This window comes from Mesoplodon densirostris, chromosome 2 (genome assembly GCF_025265405.1).
Source record: "Mesoplodon densirostris isolate mMesDen1 chromosome 2, mMesDen1 primary haplotype, whole genome shotgun sequence".
NCBI lineage: Eukaryota > Metazoa > Chordata > Mammalia > Artiodactyla > Ziphiidae > Mesoplodon > Mesoplodon densirostris.
In genome coordinates this window covers 119,986,807-120,010,609 of record NC_082662.1, presented here as the reverse complement: position 1 = coordinate 120,010,609, position 23,803 = coordinate 119,986,807, and the positions used below count along the sequence as shown (strand labels likewise).

Genomic DNA, 23,803 nt, shown 5'->3' with positions numbered 1-23,803 from the left:
AAGATCCCACATGCAGCGGAGCGGCTGGGCCCGTGAGCCATGGCCGCTGAGCCTGCGCGTCTGGAGCCTGTGCTCCGCATCGGGAGAGGCCACAACAGTGAGAGGCCCGCGTAACGTAAAAAAAAAAAAAAAAAAAAAAAAGAGTTTAACCAGAGGATGTTTAAACTCTTGGTGGTTGTATTGGCCTTTCTGTGAAGGGTGAGAGGATGACTTAAATGACCTCTAAGATAACCCTTCTACCCTTCTAAGACTGATCTCAGAGTTCTTTAAACCCCTGCTCAAGTTCCCCCATCATAAAATTTTCTCTGACAATCACAGCCCAGAGTGACTCTCCAAGCTCTTCTCTCTGCTCCTCTTTACTCTCTGACTTAATTTCATGTATATGTGTCTCTCTCCAAGAGTTTAAATTCCCTTGAGGGTAAAGAATAGAGCTTTCCAAGTGGCAGGCACCCAAATATTTGTTTCAATTTAGTAATACAAAGTTTCTCTTTTGGTTACATATTGTCCTGTTTTCTGTATTAGTCTTGGAAGTAGATTGTAAGCCATTTGAAGTCAGGGATTGTGGTTTATATTTATTTGTATTCCCCCACAGTACCCAATAGGTGCTTGATAAACATTGCTTTAAGTTGGGTGAAACCAGAAGTAGACTTTTGGCCCAAAGGAATGAGAACAAAGGTGAAAGAAGCAAAAGGTCAAAGAATACCACTGTTTTGGATACAAGTGTGGACCTCTTACTTGCAGTGAGTTAAGGCTCAGGAAGTTTTCCCACAGGCAACCTGGATATACTAAGATTACAAAATAAAATCATTATAAAATAGAAACTAGAAATAGTAAAGGTGTTGAGCACGAGTTTCAATTAAAAATGATGTAACAGTATACATATTAACGGAAAGCTTGAGTATCAACATAGCCTATAGAAAGAGGGTTTAGTCAGCACCCAACTGTTAGTCACAGTGAGAAGATAAGTAATTCTGAAATGCAGAGCTCTGCTGACTGATTAAACAAATGTAAAGGACATATCCACAGTCACTCAGTGATGTTTATAGAGCGTCTGTTGGTCAGTTTGTATTATCTGGGTTTGCTTGGTAATGTGATTCTGCTTTTCCCACTATTGAATTGAGCGCTCCTTTCCCCTTTTCTCCTCTCAGCGCAGCCTTGAATGCTGCGAATGGAGTGGACAGAGGAAACACAGTTTGGGGGGTAGTGTCAACATATCATTCCCCACTTGTCTCCTGGTCTTCTCCCCCAATCCTTGCATATTAATACATGTGGTTTTCACTTGCCAAAGGACGGGACCAAGGTTTCTGCAGCACCCAGCAATTTACATTCGAACAAACAAACAAAAGAACTCAGGCCTGTCTCTCCCTCGTCCCACAGTAGGACTACCTTCCCTACCACCTCCTTTAAGGTATTCCTCTAATCTTCCAGCTCCAACACAAAACCTAGCCAGTCAGAAAGTCCCTACTTCAGGAACGCCGCCCAATCACAGTGTCCTCACCTGCAGAAGGTGAGGTCTGGGTCTCTTTACGCGACAGTCTCCTGGCCCAATCAGAGGCAGCTTGGTCTTGGAAAGGCGCCAGTCAGCCCTAGTGGGGAGTAGTGGGCGGAGTTGCACCTGGCGACGGTGAATCACTCAGTGGAGCGGCGGCTCCTTCCACCAATCGGAATGTGCACAGGCGGGACGCCGACCAATCGCGCGTGAAGGGAAGGGCTGGGCTGGGCTCAACCTGGCGGCTGGAGTTTAGTCCCCGCGCTCCTGCTGGGTGAAGCTGTGTCTGTTCCCGGGCTCCGGTGACTACTGTCGTATCGGGATCTTGATCATGTTGGGGACAAAGGCGAAAGTCGGGAGGAAACAGTTGCTTCTCTTCACATCGATGATCCTGTGTAAGTTCCCGGAGCTTTTGGAGGAATCTGTGGGTCTGGTCAGAGGTTGGAGGGAGGCGCTCCCCACACCTCTTGTCCGCGAGAGGGGACGGGTTCAGAAGCCAGTCCGCCTCACCCTCCTAGTCCTCGTTCCACCCCTGGCTCGTCCCTCTTTTTTCCCGTCCCCCTTACCCTGGTGAGTGGCTGGCTCCCCTCCCCCACACTGGTGAATAATGACCCCTCCTCTGACATCCCCTGGGAGGGAGCTGCCTTTCCGCACGTTCACGAAAAATAACGGGGAGAGGTTGGTTCCCCTTTCCTTCATCCTCACTTACTGCTGAGGGCCAGTGGGCGCGAGGGCCCTGCCCAGCCGGGATCACACACCTGGGAAGGGGACCATCCTGCCCCTCCAACACGCATCCAACATCCGAGAACAACACGAGAGAAGTCGGAAGCCTCTCATACCCTGATGCCCTTGGCCCCCTGGATACTCTGCTACTTAAGGGTCCTCAGAGAAAATCTAATGGAGATGGGGTGGGGCGGAAGTTTCTTTCCCTGGCTGTTGCTGAAGGGTTTCTTTAGCTTTCCCCGGATCTTTGGGTTGCTATTGTTGCTCTGGGAAAAGTGTCTAGGTGCAAAATCTGGAAAAAAAAAAAGGAAATAAAATTGAAACCTAAAGTTTCTCAGAGCACAGCATTCAAAGTTCCTTTCTAGAATAACTACTTCCAGAGTCCTTAATAAATGTTGTTGACTGAGTGACTGTTCGCAGGGGGAGGTCCTGTCTTTTGGTTGGCTGGTTCCTTCTCAGAGCCAGAACTCTGCCCTCCCCCCTGGCCTTGTTTGAGAGTTTTTGTTTCCTTTGTAAACTCCCTTTCCTGTGGAACAATGAGACTCACTTGTTGGGGCAGGCCTCCGTCTATAGATATGCTTGTGCCCGGCCGAGTGTGTGGTTTGTGCCTTAGTCTACCTGTGTCAGCACCTGTACACTTATCCGTGTGCTTCTGTGGATAGTTGTGTCAGTAGGGGATCTGTAAGATTCTCCATTTCCCTCTCAACATCCATGTTTTAGGAAATAAAAGAAATGAACAATTATGATCAATATTAGCAGTTATAAGATAATTCACTTTGCTTAGTTTGAAGGGTGTCTTAAGGCAGATGAATTGACTACTCCTTTGTCCCTTATCACAAAAACATTAACATTTGGGGTGGACTGGACCAGTGACAAGTCGAATCCTCTCCCTATTGTACAGATAAGGAAACAGGTACAAAGAGGGGAAATGACTTTTCCAGATTGACAAAAGGACCTGGGACTGGAACCAAAGTCTCCTGACTGACTTCTCCTTTTCCCACTCCTGGCTCCAGCGTCTCAGGCACCCTGTGGCACAGGAACCAGGATATCAAAACATCAGTTTGGGATACTGCTCCAGAGTCCACTTATCTTACCTACCTTTTTCAATTTTTCTTTCCCACTAGATTCTTTCTTTTCTCACTTCTCGCTTTCATTCTACTCCTCCGTTTCCCCCTTTTCTTCAGTTTCCACTCTTTTCCTCCCCTTCTTCCTCATTTACTTCTGTCTGTATCTTAGAACTGCTAGTGATACCCATGGTCATTTTTTGGTTCTGGGTGGTACTCAGTACTAAACATGTTGCCAACACTTGTGCTGTACCAGTACCCCCCACCCCCAACCTAGAAGTTTCTGAGTCAGTGACTATTTGTGACAGTATTTGTCAGGCTTATAAGCTTCCTAGAGCTGCATCCTTCTCCCCTTTCCTTTTTCTTTTCTCTCCCCCTCATTTTTTTATAATCACATACTGACCCTGAAAGAGTTGTGATATCACCCTTCTGAGCCTGGGAGTGTCCTCTAGTCTGTTTAGGGAATCAAGAAACAGTGGTTTAGAGGGAGCTTGAGATGATGTTGTATTAGCTTGATAGGACAGTGGATCCTCGAAAGTAACATGTCCAGGAGATGGAGGAACTGACTTTGTCACATGTAAATAGGGCTAGACCTGGGGGGAGCAATTTGGTTAGTACAATGAGGATGGAGATAGCAGCCAGGCCATCCCACCTGGGTTCTAGCTTGGCTTTCTGCCTTATTTGTGATCTTAGTCTAGTAACTCAGTTTTTTCATCTGTAAAACGGGAGTAATAATACTTGTCCTAACCTTGTCCTGAGGATCAACTGGGATAATAGCTACATTACATATACATGAAATGATTATTATCGGGCAGCTTTTATCCCCTTTGGATTTTGTGAGGATGAAAGGATGCTGCCCATAGTAGAGCAGGTCAAAGGAAGCAGGGAGAGACCCTGCTAGATTCCAAAAGGCGAGAGTGAAAAAGTAGGGGCTTTCTTGGGCGTCTAGTCTGTCCTCTGCCCTTGGGATACTGGAAGCATATATAGGATGCCTGCATGTTCTCCCTCCTCCCTCCAGGGCTGGTCCTCATGTGGGCTCTGCCATCAGGGAGGAAGAAGAAAGGATCAAGCAAAGGCCCAACCCCAGCCTGGGGAACCTAGTGGAGAGGAAGGCCTGAGCCTACTGAGACAGGGTTGGAGACTAAACACTGGGAGAACTGGGCCTGGGAAAAGTAAAACTGGTGACAGAGAGTACTCGTCTCCCTCCCCGTAGAGAGCCTGTGCTTAGAAAAGTTTCCAGCTATCTCCCAGGCAGGAAGAGGCATTTCTGCTTAGCAGGGTGTTGTGTGCATAGGATGACTTTTTGGTGTAACTGCAGAGGAGAAACAGGAAACCTAGGTTGGAATCCTGGTGTTTGCACACACACCTCTTACATCATGTAGTGTCCCCACTGAAACATTCCAGGAGGGAGGAACTGCTGCCCTGTGTCTGGGTCAGTCTGTGAGTCCCGGTGTTTCTTTCGTATTGATGTTTCTGCCTTTCTAGCTTTGCTGTTCAGGGTTAGATTTACCTCAAACTGTAGATTGGTGGGTCACTCCTCCTTTCCCCTCCCTCTACTGGGGGGTTGAAATTACTCTCATGAAAGAATTGTTCCCTCGAAACCAGAACCTAGAAACTAGTGACACAGCAAGTTGGAACTAGGAAGTGAGTGGTAGTGGAATTCCAGTGTCTTAGTCTTTCCCTCCTGGCTCCAGAACACTTTTCACTTTATGATGTTTTTCTTCAGTTTCTTTGTGATCTGGGCTTGCCTGGAGTCTCCAACCTAGTTTTGGCTTAGGGTGGAGCTGCTGTAATTAAAAAAACAAAGTTTATTTATTTAGAAGAGGTTAATACATTAGTGTGGTTCGAGAATCAAAATGATATAAAAGAGTGGGGTTATCACTCCCACCTTGTTCCTGTTCACTCCATATCTCCCCTAGTTTCCTATACATCTTTCCAGTGTTTTGTTATACAAATATCAGTATATATAAATATATATTTCTTTCTTTTCCCTTTTCTTACACAAAAAGAGGCACACTATATTCATTGTATTCCATCCTGTATCTTGTTTATTTCATTTAATATACCCTGGAGATCTTTTCATATTGGTGGTGTGGCCTTGGCCATTAGAATATTCCACCCCCTCCCCCGCCCTCCTCCCCAAGTCCTCTGGGTCAAGGGGCATCTGTTCTGTGGACTCAGAAGTGGCTGACATTCCTGCTCAAGGACAGATTTAAAAGCTATATACATTTTATGTGAGAGATTAGGAAATGATGGGGCTTGTTTTTCACATCTGTTAGCATTAAGGAAAAACCTTGGGGAATCTCTAAACTCAGACCTGCTTCCTCTAGAGGTTCAGGGAAGACCTGGATGGCCACTTGTCAAACGTAATTGTGGAAGAGGTTTCAGTGTTGTCAGGGGGTTGTGAGATGTAATGTGAGTGGATACATACTGGGGTTTTCCAGGCATTGAAAACTCAGAGTTCATCTGCCTGGGACTCCCTGATAAGCAGAGTTTCTGTCTAAAGTCCGCCTGGTGTCATTTGTTTTACAATGTGTAGGACAGGAGGAAGCAGCTGGTTGGCAGGAAGTTTGATGCCAGGCCCCCTGGAGTGAGCCCTGGGCAGGCAGGCAGAGCCTTCCCTTGTAATGGGGAGATGGGTGGGGGAGGAGAGCTGAGCAGGTAGAACTGGAAATTCTGCTGAGAGAGGGCAGGAGGGAGCAATGGCGTGAAAGCTCTCCTGTCCTACACTGCCATCACCACTTTCCACCATCCTCAGAGGGCCTTGCCAGTTGAACGACGTCACTGAAAATACAGCCAAGCCTGGCTGTTTAGAATCAGCCCAGCCTGTTGCTGGGCTCACAGAGCCTTCCTCTTGCCCACGCATTCCTTATCTGTCCCACCCCAAACCCCAGGAGTAACTTCAGTCTCTACAGGGTGAGCGGTGGGAAGGAAAGAGCAAACTGGGGGTGGAAGCCCTGGGTCCAGGTTCTAATTGTATTGCAATGTCAAATTCATTTGTTAATCCAATAAACATTGGTGTTTACTATGTTATGAGCACTGTGCTAGAGATTAGGGAGAAAAAATGAATAACATCTGCTATCAAGAAGCTCTGAGGGGAGTCAGGTATTGTAACAATTAGCCCGAGGCTCTAGCTCCCTTACAGTGGGAGTGTCCTATGAGGCTCATCTGCGTAGAGGGGAAGTTTGGATGAATTCTTAGAGAAAACCAGAGACTGGCTTGGCTGGCTGGCTGGCTTCCCTCCTTTTCCTTCCTTTGTTTGTTTGTTTTTAAATGGATCAAAACAAACGCATTGCACGAAAACAACTTAAGGAAAATTCTAATAATTAACAGGATGCATAGAGAAAACAGATTTCTTAGTAAAGCAGCAGAAGGAAGTAGCTTTTCTGTTGTGGGTTTGACCTGCATGTACAAGGGAGGGTTGTTGGTGGGTTCTGTCAGATGTCTGGATGCCTCCACCCTCTGTGACCACCTTTCTCATCACAGCATTGCTTCAAAGTGGCAAAGCACAGTGCTAGGAACGGGGGAGGATAAAAGCATAATTTGGTTTCTCTGTTCTCAAGGAACTACAGACATACATTGACTAAGTAGAATACAGAGCACTGTGTGTCAGGGGCTGTCATCGAAGCACGAAATGTTTGGGGAGCATAGAAGGAAAGAGTTACTTTTTAAAATGATAAATTTTTTATTAAGAAATAATAGATGTTCAATGTGGAATAATGGGAAAACAGAGGGATATAGAGAAAGTAAAGTCACATGTCATCCTATTATCTAGAGATAAACACTGATTGCTGGTTTTATTCTAGTCTTTCCACTATGAATAAATGTGTGGTATAGATGACCTGTGCAAAATATATCAGAGAAAATAAAATGGCTGTTTGGTGTCACTGACTTTTCCTTAAGTCTTGGCTCTGTGGGCAGAAATTGATTAGGGTCACACCAGCTCAACAGAAATCCATAGATATCAATGTTTAAACCAAACTGTGTACTAATGCTACTTGGAGCTGTGGCCGGTTTTTCAGATTATGTAGGAATTACAGTGGGAAAAAACAAAACTGTGTTATAGATCTCTTCTCATTTAGATTATTAGTTAATGACTGAATACTAGTTTTAAATGAGGTAGGTGACTACGTTCTATGACAGAGAGGATAGGAACATCTATGTGCCCTGGTATGGTGGTAGCATGTCCTGACTGTATTTTTTTTTTTTTTTGAGCAAAATACACTTTAAACAAAATCCCTTCTATAGTATTCTACTGTATGGCTATCCTGTAATTAACTGTTCACCTTTTGTTGAGCATTTAAGGTTTTTTTTTTTTTTTCTTTGCTGTACGAAATACATTAAATTGTCCTTGAACATACATCTTTAAGCTTACCTTTAATTATTTTATTTTCTTAGGCTATATTCCTAGAAGTTGGAGAGAGATTAATTTTGATTGGGGGAAGGCATGATGGATCAAGGGACACTGAAACAGGATCTTGAAGTATGAATGGTGTTTCCTTGCTGCTCTGCTGAAAATGCTGTGTAGTGCAGTAGTTTTGGAGACTCAGAGTTAGGCAGACTTGGGTTAAGATTCCCACCTTGTTGTTTGCAGCTGTGTGATTTGGGGCAACTGTACTAAGCCTCAATGTTCTCATCTATAAAATGGGATGATAACAATAGTACTTGTCTCCCAGGGTTTTTCTTTTTTTTCTTTTTTTTCCCCCTCACAGGGTTTTTAATGACACAATGCATGTGCTCTCATTTCTTCCTGCCCTTTTTCTCTCCTTAAAATTTATCAGACTCACATACAGAATCTTGATAGTGTAATAATCTATTTCTTACTCATCTGTTACTTCATTTCACCTTTAAAGTCTTATTTAATCATTCTGTGCTTCCTGGTGTGTCAGTATTTGGGTATTTCCTGTTATTCTTTATCATCCTTCCTTTCCTTTTGCCTTTGTTTTTGACTCTCCTTTCTTGCTTTGTTTTATTTTTCTTTGCTTCTTGTGATCTTTATTATTCTTTTCCCTTTTTTTTTTTTTTTTCTTTTTGCGGTATGCGGGCCTCTCACTGTCGTGGCCTCTCCCGTTGCGGAGCACAGGCTCCGGATGCGCAGGCCCAGCGGCCATGGCTCACGGGCCCAGCCGCTCCGCGGCATATGGGATCCTCCCAGATCGGGGCACGAACCCGTATCCCCTGCATCGGCAGGCGGACTCTCAACCACTGCGCCACCAGGGAGGCCCTCTTTTCCCTTTTTATTCCGCTTCCCACTCTTTTTTCTTTAAATTAAAACACTTAATACATACTTGTTTATTACACAAATGTAGAACATAGAAGAGAAAAGCTGCCTGTATTCTCATCTCTCAGATAATATGCACTGTCAAGTGTTTGGAGTCTATTCTTAGAGATTCCTTTATGTGTATATTCGGGTTATTTTTATTATTTGTAAAAATAGGGTCATGTTCTACATATTGTTTTTACATTTTGGACATATTTCTATGCCTGAACAAATTGATTTACCTTGACCTTTGAGATGGCAATATGGTTATTTTTATTTGTTTTTGTTTTACATAGTTGTGTAATGTATCATACCGTGGAGCCAGATTACCTGGGTTAGAATCCTAGCCCTGCCTCCTACTAGCTTTGTGAACTTGAGCAAATTACTTCAGTTCTGTGCCCCGATTAACTCACATGTAAGATGGGAGCAATAATAATATTTATTTCATAGCATTATTACAAGGATTAAATGAACTAAACCTGTAAAGGGCTCAGAAGAGTATCTGGTACATAGTATTCAAGAAATTTTAGCTGCTATTATTTTATTCATGCTATTATTTTATTCATTTGGTCATGCTCAGTAACATGTGTCTAGAATTTGGATATAATTAATTAAAAGTATAGGACAAACCTTGCAGAAGTCTTCAAGAATTCTGTTGATTTTTTAAAAAATTATTTTATTGAGGTATGTTTTGCATACAACATTATTTTAGTTTCAGGTGTACAACATAATATAATATTTATAGTTATTGAAGAATGATCACCACAGTAAATGTACATCTATCACCATACATGAATACAGAATTTTCTTCCTTGTGATGAGAACTTTTAAGGTCTACTCTCTGAGCAACTTTTAAATATGCAATACAGTATTATTCACTATAGTCACCATGCTGCCCATTACATCTCCATGACTTATTTCTTTTATAACTGGAAGTTAGTACCTTTTGATCCTCTTCACCCATTTTGCCTCCCAACACCCCACTCCTCACCTCTGGCAATCACCCAGTCTGTTTTCTGTATCTATAAGCTTGGGGTTTTTTTTTTTTTTTTTTTTGCGGTACGCGGGCGTCTCGCTGTTGTGGCCTCTCCCGTTGCGGAGCACAGGCTCCGGACGCGCAGGCTCAGCGGCCATGGCTCACGGACCCAGCCACTTCGCGGCATGTGGGATCTTCCCGGACCGGGGCACGAACCTGCGTCCCCTGAGTCCCCAGCATCGGCAGGCGGACTCTCAACCACTGGGCCACCAGGGAAGCCCTGTTCATTTGTTTTTGATCTCACACATAAGTGAGATCCTGTGGTATTGAACTTTCTCTGTTTGACTTAATTCACTTAGCATAATGCCCTTAAGGTCCATCCCTGTTGTCACAAATGGCAAGATTTCATTCTTCTTTATGGCTGAATGATATATATATATATATATATATATATATATATACACCACATCTTCTTTATCCATTCATCCATTGATGGACACTCAAGGTATTTCCCTATTTTGGCTATTGTAAGTAATACTGCAGTGAACATGGGGCTGCATGTAGCATTTTGAGTTAGTGTTTTCATTTTCTTTGGATAAATACTACCCATAAGTGGAATTGCTGGATCATATGATAGTTCTATATTTAACTTTTTAAGGACCCTCCATACTGTTTTCTACAGTGGTTGTACCCATTTACATTCCCACCAACATAAGCTTTGTATGAGGATTCCCTTTTCTCCACATCCTCACCAGCAACTGTTATTTCTTGTCTTTTTTTGGCCGTGCTGCGCATCATGGGATCTTAGTTCTCTGACCAGGGATCGAAGCCGTGCCCCCTGCAGTGGAAGCACGGAACTCTAACCACTGGACCACCAGGGAATTCCCTATTTCTTGTCTTTTTGATAATAGCCATTCTAACAGGTGTGAGGTGATATCTCATTGTGGTTTTGACTTGCATTTTTCTGATAATTAATGATGTTGAGCATCTTTTCATGTACCTATTGGCCATCTGTATGTCTTCTTTGGGAAAATGTCTATGCAGATCCTCTGACAATTTTTAAAACAGATTGTTTAGTTTTTTTTTGCTATTGAATTGTATGAGTTCTTTACACATTTTGGGTATTAACCCTTTGTCAGATAAGTGAGTTGCAAATATTTTCTCCTATTCTCTAGGTTACCTTTTCATTTTGTTGGTGATTTCCTTTGCTGTGCAGAATGTTGATTCTTTCACTGTGCATACTTGAGTCAAGGCTGTAGTGACTGGAGATTCAACCAGAATGTCCACAGCTGATGCCCAATTTAAACCTTTGTATTGGTATTTTGGGGATGCCATGACAAAATACCAAAGACTGGGTGGCTTGAACAACACTAATTTATTTTCTCACAGTTCTGGAGCCCAGAAGTCCAAGATCATGGTGCTGGAGGGATGGTTTCCTCTGAAGCCTCTCCTTGGCTTACAATGGCAGCCCTCTTGCTGCCTCTTCACATGGTCATCCCCCCTATGCATGAGCACCCTTGGTGTCTCTTTGTAGAAGGACACCAATCAGATTGGATTAGGACATATCCTAAGGTCCTCACTGTAACTTAATTACATCGTTAAAGGGCTTGTCTCCAAATGCAGTCAACTTTCTGAAGTACTGGGGGTTAGGGCTTTCACATATGAATTTTGAGGGAATACAATTCAATCCGTAAAAACCATGAACCATTTTGAAGATTCTGTAGAAAGAAAAGTGATCTAGTCAGGTGTCTCCTCAGATGACTTGAGTCTATTTGGAGTCTTGGGTTGCTCTTGTGATCATAAAAGAAATGGGGGTGTTGTAAATGGATTCACATCTTTTCCCCATTCCCCCCCTCCGCCCATTTTAGACCTTGCATTAGAAGGTCTAAAATGTGTGCAGACCTTGCATTGGCTCTGCACACTTCTACTGGATGTGAGAAACCAGCCTCTACTGTTGTGCATGCAGACACCTACAGGCACACTGCAGCCAAGGTGCAGAAATGAGGCCCTTTTGCAAAATGGCAGGAGGAAACCACTCATGTGCAGAGAACTTTAATTCTGTTTCATAACTATGAAGCAAACTAAAAACACTTAATTCTTAAATTGTGAAGCTAAATTAAAAAAAAAGATTAATAGAACACTCTTTTTTTTCTTCTGAGAACTAAACATTAAAAAAAAAAACACTGTTGCTAGTATTAAAATTTTTTAAAGATTGGGCTTGAATCAAGTTTGTTTTTTCTTCTTCTTTTTAAAAATATTTATTTATTTATTTATTTTGGTTGTGCCGAGTCTTGGTTGTGGCGTGCAGACTTCTTAGTTGCAGCACGCAGACTGTCAGCTGTGGCATGCATGTGAGATCTAGTTCCCCGACCAGGGATCGAACCCAGGCCCCCTGCATTGGGAGCGTGGAATCTTACCCACTGGACCACCAGGGAAGTCCCAAGTTTATTTTTTCTTTATTTGGGCGTGCCCCATCTGCCAATTTGAAAAATGGGCTTATCTTTGTAGATAAACCTTAACAAGTAGATGTTATAGTGAATGGTCTGCTCTGACCTAATTTGTTAAGGCTCTATGTTGTTCAATGTCAGTTTGTACCAGGCATTATGCTAAGTGCTGAGAACTCAGAATGATAGATTAACATATTATCCCTGCTCCTTTGGTAGTTTACTGCCTGATAAGGGAGAGATATAGGCGCATAGATGATGTCATTATAATGTGGGAAGTGCTTTGACAGTGTTTTGCATGGGGTAGTGGAAGCCTAGGAAAGAGACCTTAACTTGGCTGTGGTGAGGATTGGGGGTGGGGTAAGTCATTTCCCATAAAGTAATGTGTTTGAATACCTGCTGGCCAGGTGGAGAAAGAGGGGACAGGGTGTTCCGTATAACAGGAGTAGCATAAGCAAAGGCAGAGGTTGTGAAACTGCACGTCTTTGCTGGGAATTGTAAGTAGTTTTGTATTGCTGGAGGTTAAAATGCAAGAATAGGGAGTGTGGTGAAGATGATAAGCTTATCACCAGTTCTGTTGGTGCTAGAACTCTTGCCTGGCTGAAGAATTTGGATTTTATCTTACAGGTAATGTAGAATCATTGGAAGCTTGAAGCACGTGTTAGATTTGCACTTTTTAGAAGGCTGTATAGTGTAGCCCAGTCTCTGGAATTGGACTGCCTTGATTTGAAGCTGTACCACCACTTAACTGCTCTGGGCCTCAGTTTCCCCATGTAGAAAACAGAGGTGATAATAACAGTATCACCCAACTCCTAAGGTTGTTGTAGGAATTAAATCCATGTAATGTGCTTATAGCAGTGCCTGGCATATACTATTTTAAGTGCTCAATAAATGTCAACTCTTTCTCTAGCAGTGAGGTGGAGGATGAATGTGAGTGGGTCAAAATTAAACAAGGCAGAGAAACCTATTGAGAGACCAAATGCAATTCTTCAGATGACGATGGTACTAAAAAGTGGCAGTGGGCCTGGAGAGGAGGTGCCAAATTTGAGGGAGATTTGGGAGATGACATTGTAATGCTTTGGTGTTTGACTAGAGTGAAGGAAAGATGGTGATGGCTTAAAAGGTTCTAGAGTGAGTGACCAAGTAAATGGTGATACCACCAACCTGGAGAGAGGTGGGGAAGCGAGAGGTAGTGGGAAATGGTGAGCAGCGTGAGATTGCAGGAGGGGGTGTGTGAAGTCCACGTAGAACCGTCAGGAGGCACAGCAATAGGAGTCTGCAGCTCAGGCAAGAGGTAGTATCTGGAGCTGGCCATACACTGGTGTAGAGGAATGTTGTGTATTTGAGATTTCCTAGAGAGAATATGGAGAGGAGAAAGGGCATGGGATGGAATGCTGGGGATTACTAATATTAAGGGATGGACAGAGGAAGCAAAGTTCAAGAAGGCGAATAAGATAACACTGAGGTGGGGGGAGGACCAGAAGGGTTGAACGCAGAAACCAAGGGGGTGGAGTGGCTTGAGGAGGCGAGTGGTTAGCAGGGTCAAACATCTCACAAAGGCCACAGGAGGTAACTGAAAAAGCAAATACTGGATATCTTTAATTATAAGACTACTTTAATGTTTTAGAAATTGGGATGTGACTTACAGCCCATGTACATATTTAATACGATGTTCCCCCAAGAAGCTATTATTAAATTGATGTTATATCTTATAATCAGGGTATCTTAGAATTGAGGAATACGATTGGTGACCTTAGTAAAATCAATTTTAATTTCAAAGTGAGAGCCAAAGACGTATTGCAGTAGGTTGAGCAGTGAATGTGTATGTTGGGCTGGAAACAGTGTGTGTAGACTACTTCTTTAAGAAGTTTAGAGAGAAAGGGAGGAAAGGATTTTCACTAGAGAGAAGTGCAAGATTGAGTGAAGGTTTTCTGTACATGAAAGGGCCAAAAAATCTATTTTTTTTGGTCTTTGTGTACAGTCTTTATTTGTTGAGATACCATTAGATTTTTCCTCAGGACAAGAGCAAAGATCATCCCCTGCAGAAACTTTGGAACTATGTACAGAACTTTACAGAACAGAGGACAACACTTTAGCTGAAGCCTGCCTGCTGACCAGAGAAGGGTGTTCCGAGTGGACTCAGCAAAGAAAAGGAAATCAAGCGGGGAAAGAAAGGTGCCCATCTGAATCAAACTTCAGCTGCCATCAGGGCAAGTCTTGTGATGGTCACAGATTGGAGGCTCTGTTTATGGAAGTTTCGAGTACAGCACAGGGGTTCCATGTATCTTTACGGCTACACCCCAGGCTGAGGTGCCATTAAGTCAATGTCACTCAAATTCCTGGCCAGCCAAACTCCGGCAGCAAAGAGTCCCAAATTAAGAATCAAGTTCCTCTGGAAGAGGCTTCCCTGGTGGCACAGTGGTTAAGAATCCGCCTGCCAATGCATGGGACACAGGTTCAAACCCTGGTCCGGGAAGATCCCACCTGCTGTGGAGCAACTAAGCCCGTGCGCCACAGCTACTGAGCCTGTGCTCTAGAGCCCATGAGCCACAGCTACTGAGCCCACGTGCCACAACTACTGAAGCCTGCGCACCTAGAGCCCGTGCTCCACAACAAGAGAAGCCACCGCAGTAAGAAGCCAGTACTCACCACAACTAGAGAAAGCCCATGTGCAGCAGCGAAAACCCAACACAGCCAAAAATAAAATAAATATATTAATTAAGTTAAAAAAAAATTTCCTCCAGAAGTCACTTCTATCGGTGGCAAAGCGGTAGACTCCCTGAAGCCAGTCTCCCACTTGTCTGGAATTTCAGGAGCTTCATTTGCTGAGCCTGCAGTGGTCATGCCAGCCCCACTGGAAGCGATAGCAGCACCTTAGCGCTCTACAAGGCCTCTCAGCACGCACCTTCCAAAAAATCTATTGATGCTTTTGACTTTGTAGTTTTTCTTGTTGTGAACGTGGAGTAAATTAAACCTCACAATGGAAAAGGTGAAATTTCCTTCTGTTTTGGTTTACCATGTTAACTAGTAGGACATTTGTATGTACAGTATGCCAAGTATAGGTCCAAGGTTAAGTGCAAAAGGGAGGTCGTGATGAGGTAAGGGAACATATAAAATAGATGAGGAGAATGGATGGGGAAATTGTGGGTGTTGTGAGAGAAAGCCCTCAGCTCTGCTGCTCTATACATGATGGTTCTAGAAAAGAGTTAGTCTTTTTTTTAACATAAATTATTTATTTATGTATTTTGGCTGCATTGGGTCTTCGTTGCTGCACTCGGGCTTTCTTTAGTTGCGGCGAGAGGGGTCTACTCTTCCTTGCGGTGTGCAGGTGGCTTCTCTTGTTGCGTAGCACGGGCTCTAGAGCACAGGCTCAGTAGTTGTGGCGCATGGGCTTAGTTTCTCTGCGGCATGTGGGATCTTCCCGGCGCAGAGCTCAAACCCATGTCCTCTGCATTGGCAGGCGGATTCTTAACCACTGCACCACCAGGGAAGCTCTAGAAAAGAGTTAGTCTTTCCAAGGCAATTACAGTGATAGAGCAGAGATGGTTTAGTGGGCTGGAATGTAAGCATTTTTCTGGCAGTATTTATATTTATTTATATGTCTTACTGAAGAAAACTTTGAAGTCAGAAAAAGAAATATGTACAGAAGGACCTATGGGCAGATGATGATAATAATAAGACATAATACTTATTTGGTGCTTCCTGTTGGTCAGACACTCTTGTAAGCATTTTATTTGTATTAGCTTGTTTAACTCTCAACAACAGCCCTTTGACATAGAAACTCTTATTATCCCCATTTTACAAGTGGGTAAACTGAGGTTCAAAGTGACTAAGTGGCTTGCCCGGGTCACACAGATTATAAGTAACAGAGCTGGGATTTGAATGCAGGCAGTCTGGATCCAGAGGCTTGTTCAGGAACAAGAAGGGGAACGTGGATCAGGTTGTCTGAGGTGTCCTGGGGTCACTAGGAGGGAAGGACATGGTGGGGAGGCTGGACTTGACTCATGGTGTGAGATGCAGTGACAGTAGAGTTTTGAGTATTGCAGTCAGGCCACAGGCAGACATCAACAGTCCTGCATAAGAGGAAGGTGAGAAGGCCTTGAGGTGAAGGGCCCTGTATTTTAAGCAAGAGGAGAGAAGCCTGGACTAGGTAATAGCAGCCAGAATTAATGAGAAGGGGAAGATGCCAGTTGCCCAATATGTTTGTGTATATATGTGGTGGTGTCATTCCTGCACATGTTTTAGATCTGATAATCTGAGAGGACTCAAAAAAGAACTTCAGCTAAAGTTCGAAGTGAGGCAGAAGCAATCATCAAATTCATATGCTGTGATTTATTTATTTATTTTCTTTTGGGCGGCCCTTTATTTCAAAGGCTAGTTTTTAGTTTAATTACAAGCTGTTCTTCATTTGGGTGGTGTCATAGGTTGGGTTCTTGGGAAACTGACTCTGAGATGTCAATTATTGTAGCAAGACATTTATTAGGGAGTGTTCTTGGGATCCACACCTATGGAAGCAAGACTGGGCAGAGGGAAAAGCTGAGTTGCATTGTAGTCCCAACAAGGCCTCAGCTTACTGCACAGGGACCTTTGAAGCAGAAATAGCCCTTCAGTGTTGTCCCAAGTTGGGGAGTTGGAGTGATAGAGCTGGGACTTTATATGTGTCCTCCCCCCACTTTTTTTTTGTCCCACGTGGCACGTTGGATCTTAGTTCCCCAACCAGAGATCGAACCCGAGCCCCCAGCAGTGGAAGCAAGCATGGAGTCTTAACCATTGAACCACCAGGGAAGCCTCCATAAGTCAGTTCTTGCTGGTTCCTTTTTTTTTTTTGGCCGCAGGACTTGCTCGATCTCAGTCCCCCGGCCAGGCATTGAACCTTGGCCATGGCAGTGAAAGCCCAGAATCCTAACCAGTAGGTCACCAGGGAACTACCCCCCCCCCCCCTCATTGATCAGGCATTGGATGCCAGTGCCCTGACCCTGTTGCTGCCTGGTAGGAGGCATGGCCCTGGGCAAGGCAGTGTTCTGGGAATCCTCAGAGAGGGCTGATGGCTGCAGGTCTTCTTCTGGCAGCAGTCCCAGCAGCTGAGACAACAAGTCCTTCATTCCTGAAGAGAGATCTGGTTTGCACGTCTCGGTGTACATCACAGGTAGCAAATTGTAAATTTCGAGAATCTTGAAAAAACAAGGTCCCATCATCAAAGCAGAGAAAGTTGACTTGGGCAAAAAATCAAAACATTTAATTGTCAGCGTTCTTGATGAGAGCTAGAGACTTCCATGTCCTCAGTTTTCAATTTAGTAAAGACTATTTGGGTTAATTTCTGTATCTGTTATTACATCTGATTATAGATTTGACTTTGAAATATAATGCCAAATATACAGATAAAAAGTAATATGATTAGAAATAATTTCTAGATAAAATGGACCTGACTTTTAAAAGAATCATATTTTAGTACATAGTTTGCCTCCATTACACTAGTGGCTTTTCTGAAAAGCAACATGGTGTATAAAAGTATGGTATAATAAGGGAAAAAAAGAGGTATAGGAGAGACCTGTATGCTAATCTCAGCTCTGCCACTTCCTAGCTATGAAAACTTGGATCAGCCACTTAATCTTTTATTTTTTCTATTTATTTACTTATGTATGTAAGTATGTATGTATGTATGGCTGTGTTGGGTCTTCACTGCTGCCTGCGGGCTTTTCTCTAGTTGCGGTGAGCCAGGGCTGGTCTTTGTTGCGGTGCACGGGCTTCTCATTGCGGTGGCTTCTCTTCTTGCGGAGCACAGGCTGTAGGCGCCCGGGCTTCAGTTGTGGCGCGCAGGCTCTAGAACGCAGGCTCAGTAGTTGTGGCTCGTGGGCTTAGTTGCTGCACGGCATGTGGGATCTTCCCGCACCAGGGCTCGAACCCATGTCCCCTGCATTGGCAGGTGGATTCTTAACCACTGCGCCACCAGGGAAGCCCCCCACCTAATCTTTCAGGTTTAAAAAAAAAAAAAAAAGAAAGAAACAAGAAAAAGAACCTAAAGGATTTCAGAGAACATCTAATTCAAACCCCTTATGCTTCAGATAAGAAAAGGGAGGTTCAGGGTCGAGAGACCATATTCAGTTACTTGGGTAATTTAATAACGAAAAAGTATACTTGCATTGAACAGATGTGCTTGCATTTATCTAAAGAAGACAGGACTTTGACTTAAAGCTATAAATAAAGCATCCTTCATGAGTTTGAGCTTTGAAAACATGAATGAGAGTAATTGTGTACGTGCAGGTTGGTAACTATATCACACCATCCTAGAATCCTCTGGCACTGGTGCTTATTTTGGGACGTGTGGGCCCCTCCTGTGAGCCCTGCTGCCTCTCTCCCACCAGGTTATTTAATTAGCCTTGCCTCTCCTTACCTCCTCTCTCCACCTCCACCACACACCACATTTTCCTTCTTTTCTCCATTGGGCAGAAGGAGATTCTAATGAGATGATCTGAGCCCACTTCTGGTCCAGAACCAGCTGTGTGATCTTAGATACATTTCTTTACTTCAGTTCCTCCTGTAACACTGGGATGATAATATTTGTCCTGCTGATCTGTCATGCTTGTTTCAAGGATCAAATGATGTAATTGTATGTGAAAACACTTTAAAAAGCACAAAAGGCCCTACAAATGTATTATTATTATCCTATTATTGCTCCTCGCTTTCTTCCCTCCCTTGCCTCCAGCTTTGCTGGCTTCCTGCCAGGATTGTCTGACAAGTGACTGCAATTATTTGCTGAGAAGCTTTCTCTGAACCATGAAATGTCATTTAGAAAGCTGCTCTTGGACTAGGAGGAATCTGATTAGATTATTGGGAGTCACAGAGGGGAAATTTTTTTTTTTTTTTTTGCGGTACGCGGGCCTCTCACTGTTGTGGCCTCTCCTGTTGCAGAGCACAGGCTCCGGACGTGCAGGCTCAGCGGCCATGGCTCACGGGCCTAGCCGCTTCGCGGCACGTGGGATCTTCCCGGACCGGGGCATGAACCCACATCCCCTGCATCGGCAGGCGGACTCTCAACCACTGCGCCACCAGGGAAGCCCAGGGAAAAATTTTTTTAAATAAAGAAATTGCATTAGGAGGAAATCTTTTATTTCCATTGATTAAAACAAGTATTAGCCTTCAATTGTAGCAAAAAGCATTTTTAAAAGATATTTAGAATATTGGTGAGAAAGTGTGAGATCCGAGAGGAATGTGAATCCCTTGACCTTGGAATCTCAGCATGGAGAGTCCCAGCCCTAGATGCCCATCAGCTGGGGCTGCTCTTCCCTCTCCACAGCATTCCTCTGTCCACTCCTGATGGACCCACCTCTCTTCTTCTTCTCAGGCTCACTGGCACTGGGCAGGGGTGCAGTGCAAACTTCTGAACCAGTAGTCAGAGTTGCTGAGAATAAACGTGAGTTGGGAGGGGCTGTGGAGGGTGGCGGGAGTTGGAGGGAAGGGAGGTGAGCAGGTGCAGACCCCTGGGGAACATCCAGCCCAGACTGTGGTTTGGGGCCATTTCCCCAGCTTCTCCATTTACTGCTGTTTCTTCCTCCCACTCACTTTGATCCTGTCTGCAGCTGCCAAGTTGTCCTGCTCCTACTCGGGCTTCTCCTCTCCCCGCGTGGAGTGGAAGTTTGCCCATGGCGACATCACCAGCCTCGTTTGCTATAACAACAAGATCACAGGTGAGTCGCTCCACCTCCTTGCTGGCTGCCTGGGTTGCAGGGGGCACACCCTGGGGCTGAAGTCCCCAGGGCCTTCCTGTCGCCTTTTCTGGGGGAAGAAGAGAGCCCCCTGTGCCTTGGGTGCCACCATCACCAGCTTTTCTTAGCTTTCCAGCTCACTCTGCCCTTGTTTCCTCTGTCCTGGTAGCTTCCTATGAGGACCGAGTTACTTTTTCGGACAGTGGCATCACCTTCCATTCTGTGACCCGGAAAGACACGGGGATGTACACTTGTATGGTCTCTGACGAAGGCGGCAACACCTATGGGGAGGTCACCGTCCAGCTCATTGTGCTTGGTACGTGCCACAGGTCTTCTGTGTGGGCTTGCAATCAATTGCTTCCCTAAACCCTTAGCAGGCTCTGCTAAGCTTTGGAGCTTGCTGATGGTGAAAATGCTTGTGGCAGTGGGCTGGGGAGGTGGGTGTTCAGAGTCCTGGTGCTGTCAGAGAAGAACAAGCCCCTGGTTAGGGGGAAACTAAGGGCACAGTAAGGGAGGAAGGCTAGAGCTGATGGATGGGAGTGTCATGCTACTTGGCCTTCAGGCAGCCTTCCTGCTCTTGTGACAAGTACCTTCTCTCCCTCCCCAGTGCCTCCATCCAAGCCTACAATCAATGTCCCCTCCTCTGTAACCATTGGGACCCGAGCAGTGCTGACCTGCTCAGAGAAAGACGGTTCCCCGCCTTCTGAATACTTTTGGTTCAAGGATGGGGTACTGATGCCTACGGAACCCAAGAGCAATCGTGCCTTCAGCAACTCTTCCTATACCCTGAACCATAAGACAGGGGAGCTGGTATGGATGGGGTCAGGGTAAAAGATGTGTATGAGGGGGCGCAGGGTTATAGAACCCCCGAAAGTGGGAAAGAAGAGCAGGCAGCAAGGTAACCTTGGCATTAGGGTCAGGAGACATAAAAGACAGGTGCTTGGCTTCTTCAAGCAGGAAGCCAATTCGTCTTCTGCCCTCCAGATCTTTGACCCCATGTCGGCCTCTGATGCTGGAGATTACACTTGTGAGGCGCGGAATGGGTATGGGTCACCCATGAAATCAGACACTGTGCACATGGATGCTGGTGAGTGAGGGCGTGGCTGGGGCTTGAGCTCAGACCCCAGGGTGGGGTTTGGGGTCTGCTTTCCATCCTGGCTTTGGCAATGTTGTCAATACCATGAACAAGCTTTCAGGTGCCTTACCTCTCATTTGTGTCCCATAGCGGAGCTGAATGTAGGGGGCATCGTGGCAGCTGTCCTTGTAACACTCATTCTCCTTGGAGTCTTGATTTTTGGCATCTGGTTCGCCTATAACCGAGGCTACTTTGACAGTAAGTATTTGCGCTCAAAGGCTCTCCTTTGTATCATCCCCATTTCAGGGCCTGGTTCTTGGGTGCCACCTGAGTACTGCCCTGATACTGAGCCCCGTGTGTGTTGGGGTTACCTCCCAGAGAGCACCGGTCACCCGTATCTCAGGGCCACACGCTAGGTCCCCCATCTTCCTGCGCCATGCTGTCTTCTACCCTGCTGACACTCATGGTCCCATTTCTTGTCTTTCAGGAGCAAAGAAAGGGTGAGTGAGCTGCTGTCCTAGAGCTCTCTAAGGTTGAGTACTTGGATGTATATGGTTTGAAGCTGAGATGTGCCCGGGGGAAGGGGTTGGAGGGGAAGGCAACTAGCCTGGTAGGGAAAAAACATCTGGATTTCTAGCCCTGTCCACTATGGTCCTGTGCTTGTCCTTTCTCCCTGCACCCAAACCTCCCTACCGAGAACTCTGTGCTTCCATTAAGTTCTCAGTCCTGGCCTCTAAAGTTAACAAGCAGAGGTTAAGGAGAGGGACTTAGGGGACTGAGTCTCCATCTTCTGACTTGTCCATAGGACCTCGAGTAAGAAGGTCATTTACAGCCAGCCCACTGCTCGAAGAGATGTGAGTATGCCTGCCCTGGGATGGGGAGGACCTCCCGGCTGGAGTGAGGGGTTTCCAGACTGTGTTTCTATGTATTCAGGGGATTATCAGCTAAAGAAGACTGTAGAGAGTTGACTTGAATGTTTTATTTCTCCAGGGGGAATTCAGACAGACCTCATCATTCTTGGTGTGACCCTGGTCCAGCTCATCTCCCGTCCTCTGTGCTTGCCTTACTCAGGTGCTACCAGACTCTGGCCCCTGATGTCTGTAGTTTCACGGGATGCCTTATTTGTCTTCTAGCCCCCACAGGGGCCCTCACTTTTATCTTAGTTAGGATGTGTTTTTTTTTTAATAATGTCTGCCATGTGCACCTTCTTCCTTCCTGCCTCCCTTCCTTTCCCACCACTGCTGAGTGGCCTGGGACTTGTTTAACGCTCTTTTTCCCCATCCCTACGAGGGATCAGACAGAAGTCCTGACGGATGCCTGCTGAGTTCCCTTCCAAGTAGACTGCGAGGGTGGCGGGGCATTCACTGCCCCCTGCGTGTGGTGGTCCTCAAATAGGAAGGGATCTGGAGCTTGGTTCCTTGGCTCTTTCTTGCCGTACTGAGGACCGGTACCAGCTGTTCTAGAGTGGGGACTGGAGACTGGAGCAGCTGAAATGATTGTTTGTTGACAACGTCAAGTCTCTTCCGCCTCTGCAGCCCACTTTCTTCTGTCTTCCCGCCAGAAGTGCCATGGGATCCTCCTGCACCGTCCTCTTTCTGAACACAAGCAGACTGACAGCAACTATGTCTGTAGAGAAAACAAGAGCTTTTGTTGTGGAGATCATAGTAAACTTTCAGGGCACGCGGAGCAGAAGAGTTTTTACACAACTGATCTACAGAAAAGAAAGCTGGAGCTGGTACCTCAAGCCATCACCCTTCCCTTGGCTGGAACAAGTGGACCCACACTTTTAAGATGTGTCTGCAGGGTTGTGGGAATTTGTGTAGTAGTCAGCTCTGCTGAGCACGTGTGTGTGTGTGTGTGTGTGTGTGTGTGTGTGTGGTCTCAATTCTATACTGAAATTGAGTGTGTGTTGGAGGGCTTCTGAGCTCTTTGGTGAGATTGTACTGTGGGAATGGGAGAAATGAAATACCTAGGTTCCTTCTTAGTACAAACAAGAAAATCCCCAAAGCCCTGCTTCCTAGCAACCTGGGCTGGTCCCTAGCTCACTGTCCTACCCCTTCCTGGTTCCTGCCTTCAAGGCAGACAGACACTGGATCCTCATTTTCCAGAGTCCTCTTGTGGCAGGAGAAGGGCACCCCGGGTGAAGTGATGGTGTACTCTGGCTTCTACTTGGTCTGATCCACCCAGTGAGAGGAGAAGCGCCCACCCTGCCACCTCTGGCAGCCAAATGCACTAAAATACTTCCCTGAGGCTACAGGAAAAGCTGCTCCAGAACCTGAGGCAGGATTTCTCAAATCATTTTCAGAATCACTTGTTTAGTAGTAGTTTAAAGTAGTCCTACTTCTCTAGGGGGTAGGTGTAAGGAGAGCAGGAGTGAGCAGGGTAGTCCTGCCTGCCACTGCTTCCCTTGTCCCATCTTGACCCTTCTTTGCCCTTAAATCTGTTTCTCTCTCTACCCCAGCAGCCCCAGTCTATTTATTAACTAGCAAGAGGGCAAATAAGGGGTCTTCTAGGATTGATTTTGCTAATTTCTGTGGAGGATACTGAACACCACTTTGCCATATTCTGTTCCCTTATCTGACAATCCATCACAGAACTAAGTTTTCTTTTCATCAAGGATCCAGAAGGAAAAACAAAAACCAAATCGTATCGTCACGCACCAATAAAAAATAAGCTTTCCAGCTGGAAATAAAATCTAATTAGGCAATAAAAGTAGTGATTGTGAAACGGTTCAGTAAGAATGAGATTTTTGAAGTATGTTTCAGTTTTGTATCACTGTTGGGGGACAGGGTGGGAGGGATGTGGAGAAAAGGACACAGGGAAACAGAGGTGAATCATTGCTCCTGTAAGTCTGAAGCAAATGGCTCTTCACTCCCTAGGTCACGACTTGTGAGGAGTATGAGTCAGTTATTTACCAGCCTTGGACTTTACTGCTCCAACTTACAACAGTCCCTTTGAGTTGGAAAACACCTCGTCTGCTTTCGTTTTAGAATGTTACAACTAATTTTTGTAATAAATGTTTATTTTTCACATTGAGTTTGTTTAAGTCCTGAAGTTTTAGCTTAAAAG

General features: G+C 45.1%; 1 protein-coding gene and 1 pseudogene across 1 annotated transcript; one reads left to right on the top strand and one right to left on the bottom strand.

Moving 5' to 3' along the window:
• Positions 1-1,703: 1,703 nt before the first annotated feature.
• On the top strand, positions 1,704-23,480 carry F11R (F11 receptor). Its single transcript, XM_060088339.1, has 10 exons — positions 1,704-1,884; positions 19,299-19,367; positions 19,534-19,641; positions 19,829-19,975; positions 20,267-20,469; positions 20,644-20,746; positions 20,885-20,992; positions 21,222-21,234; positions 21,540-21,588; positions 21,725-23,480. Exons 1-10 carry the CDS (start codon positions 1,821-1,823, stop codon positions 21,758-21,760), a joined length of 900 nt encoding a protein of 299 aa, XP_059944322.1. The 5' UTR covers positions 1,704-1,820; the 3' UTR covers positions 21,761-23,480.
• Positions 14,204-17,097, bottom strand: LOC132483717 (mitochondrial import receptor subunit TOM6 homolog; annotated as a pseudogene).
• Positions 23,481-23,803: the final 323 nt, after the last annotated feature.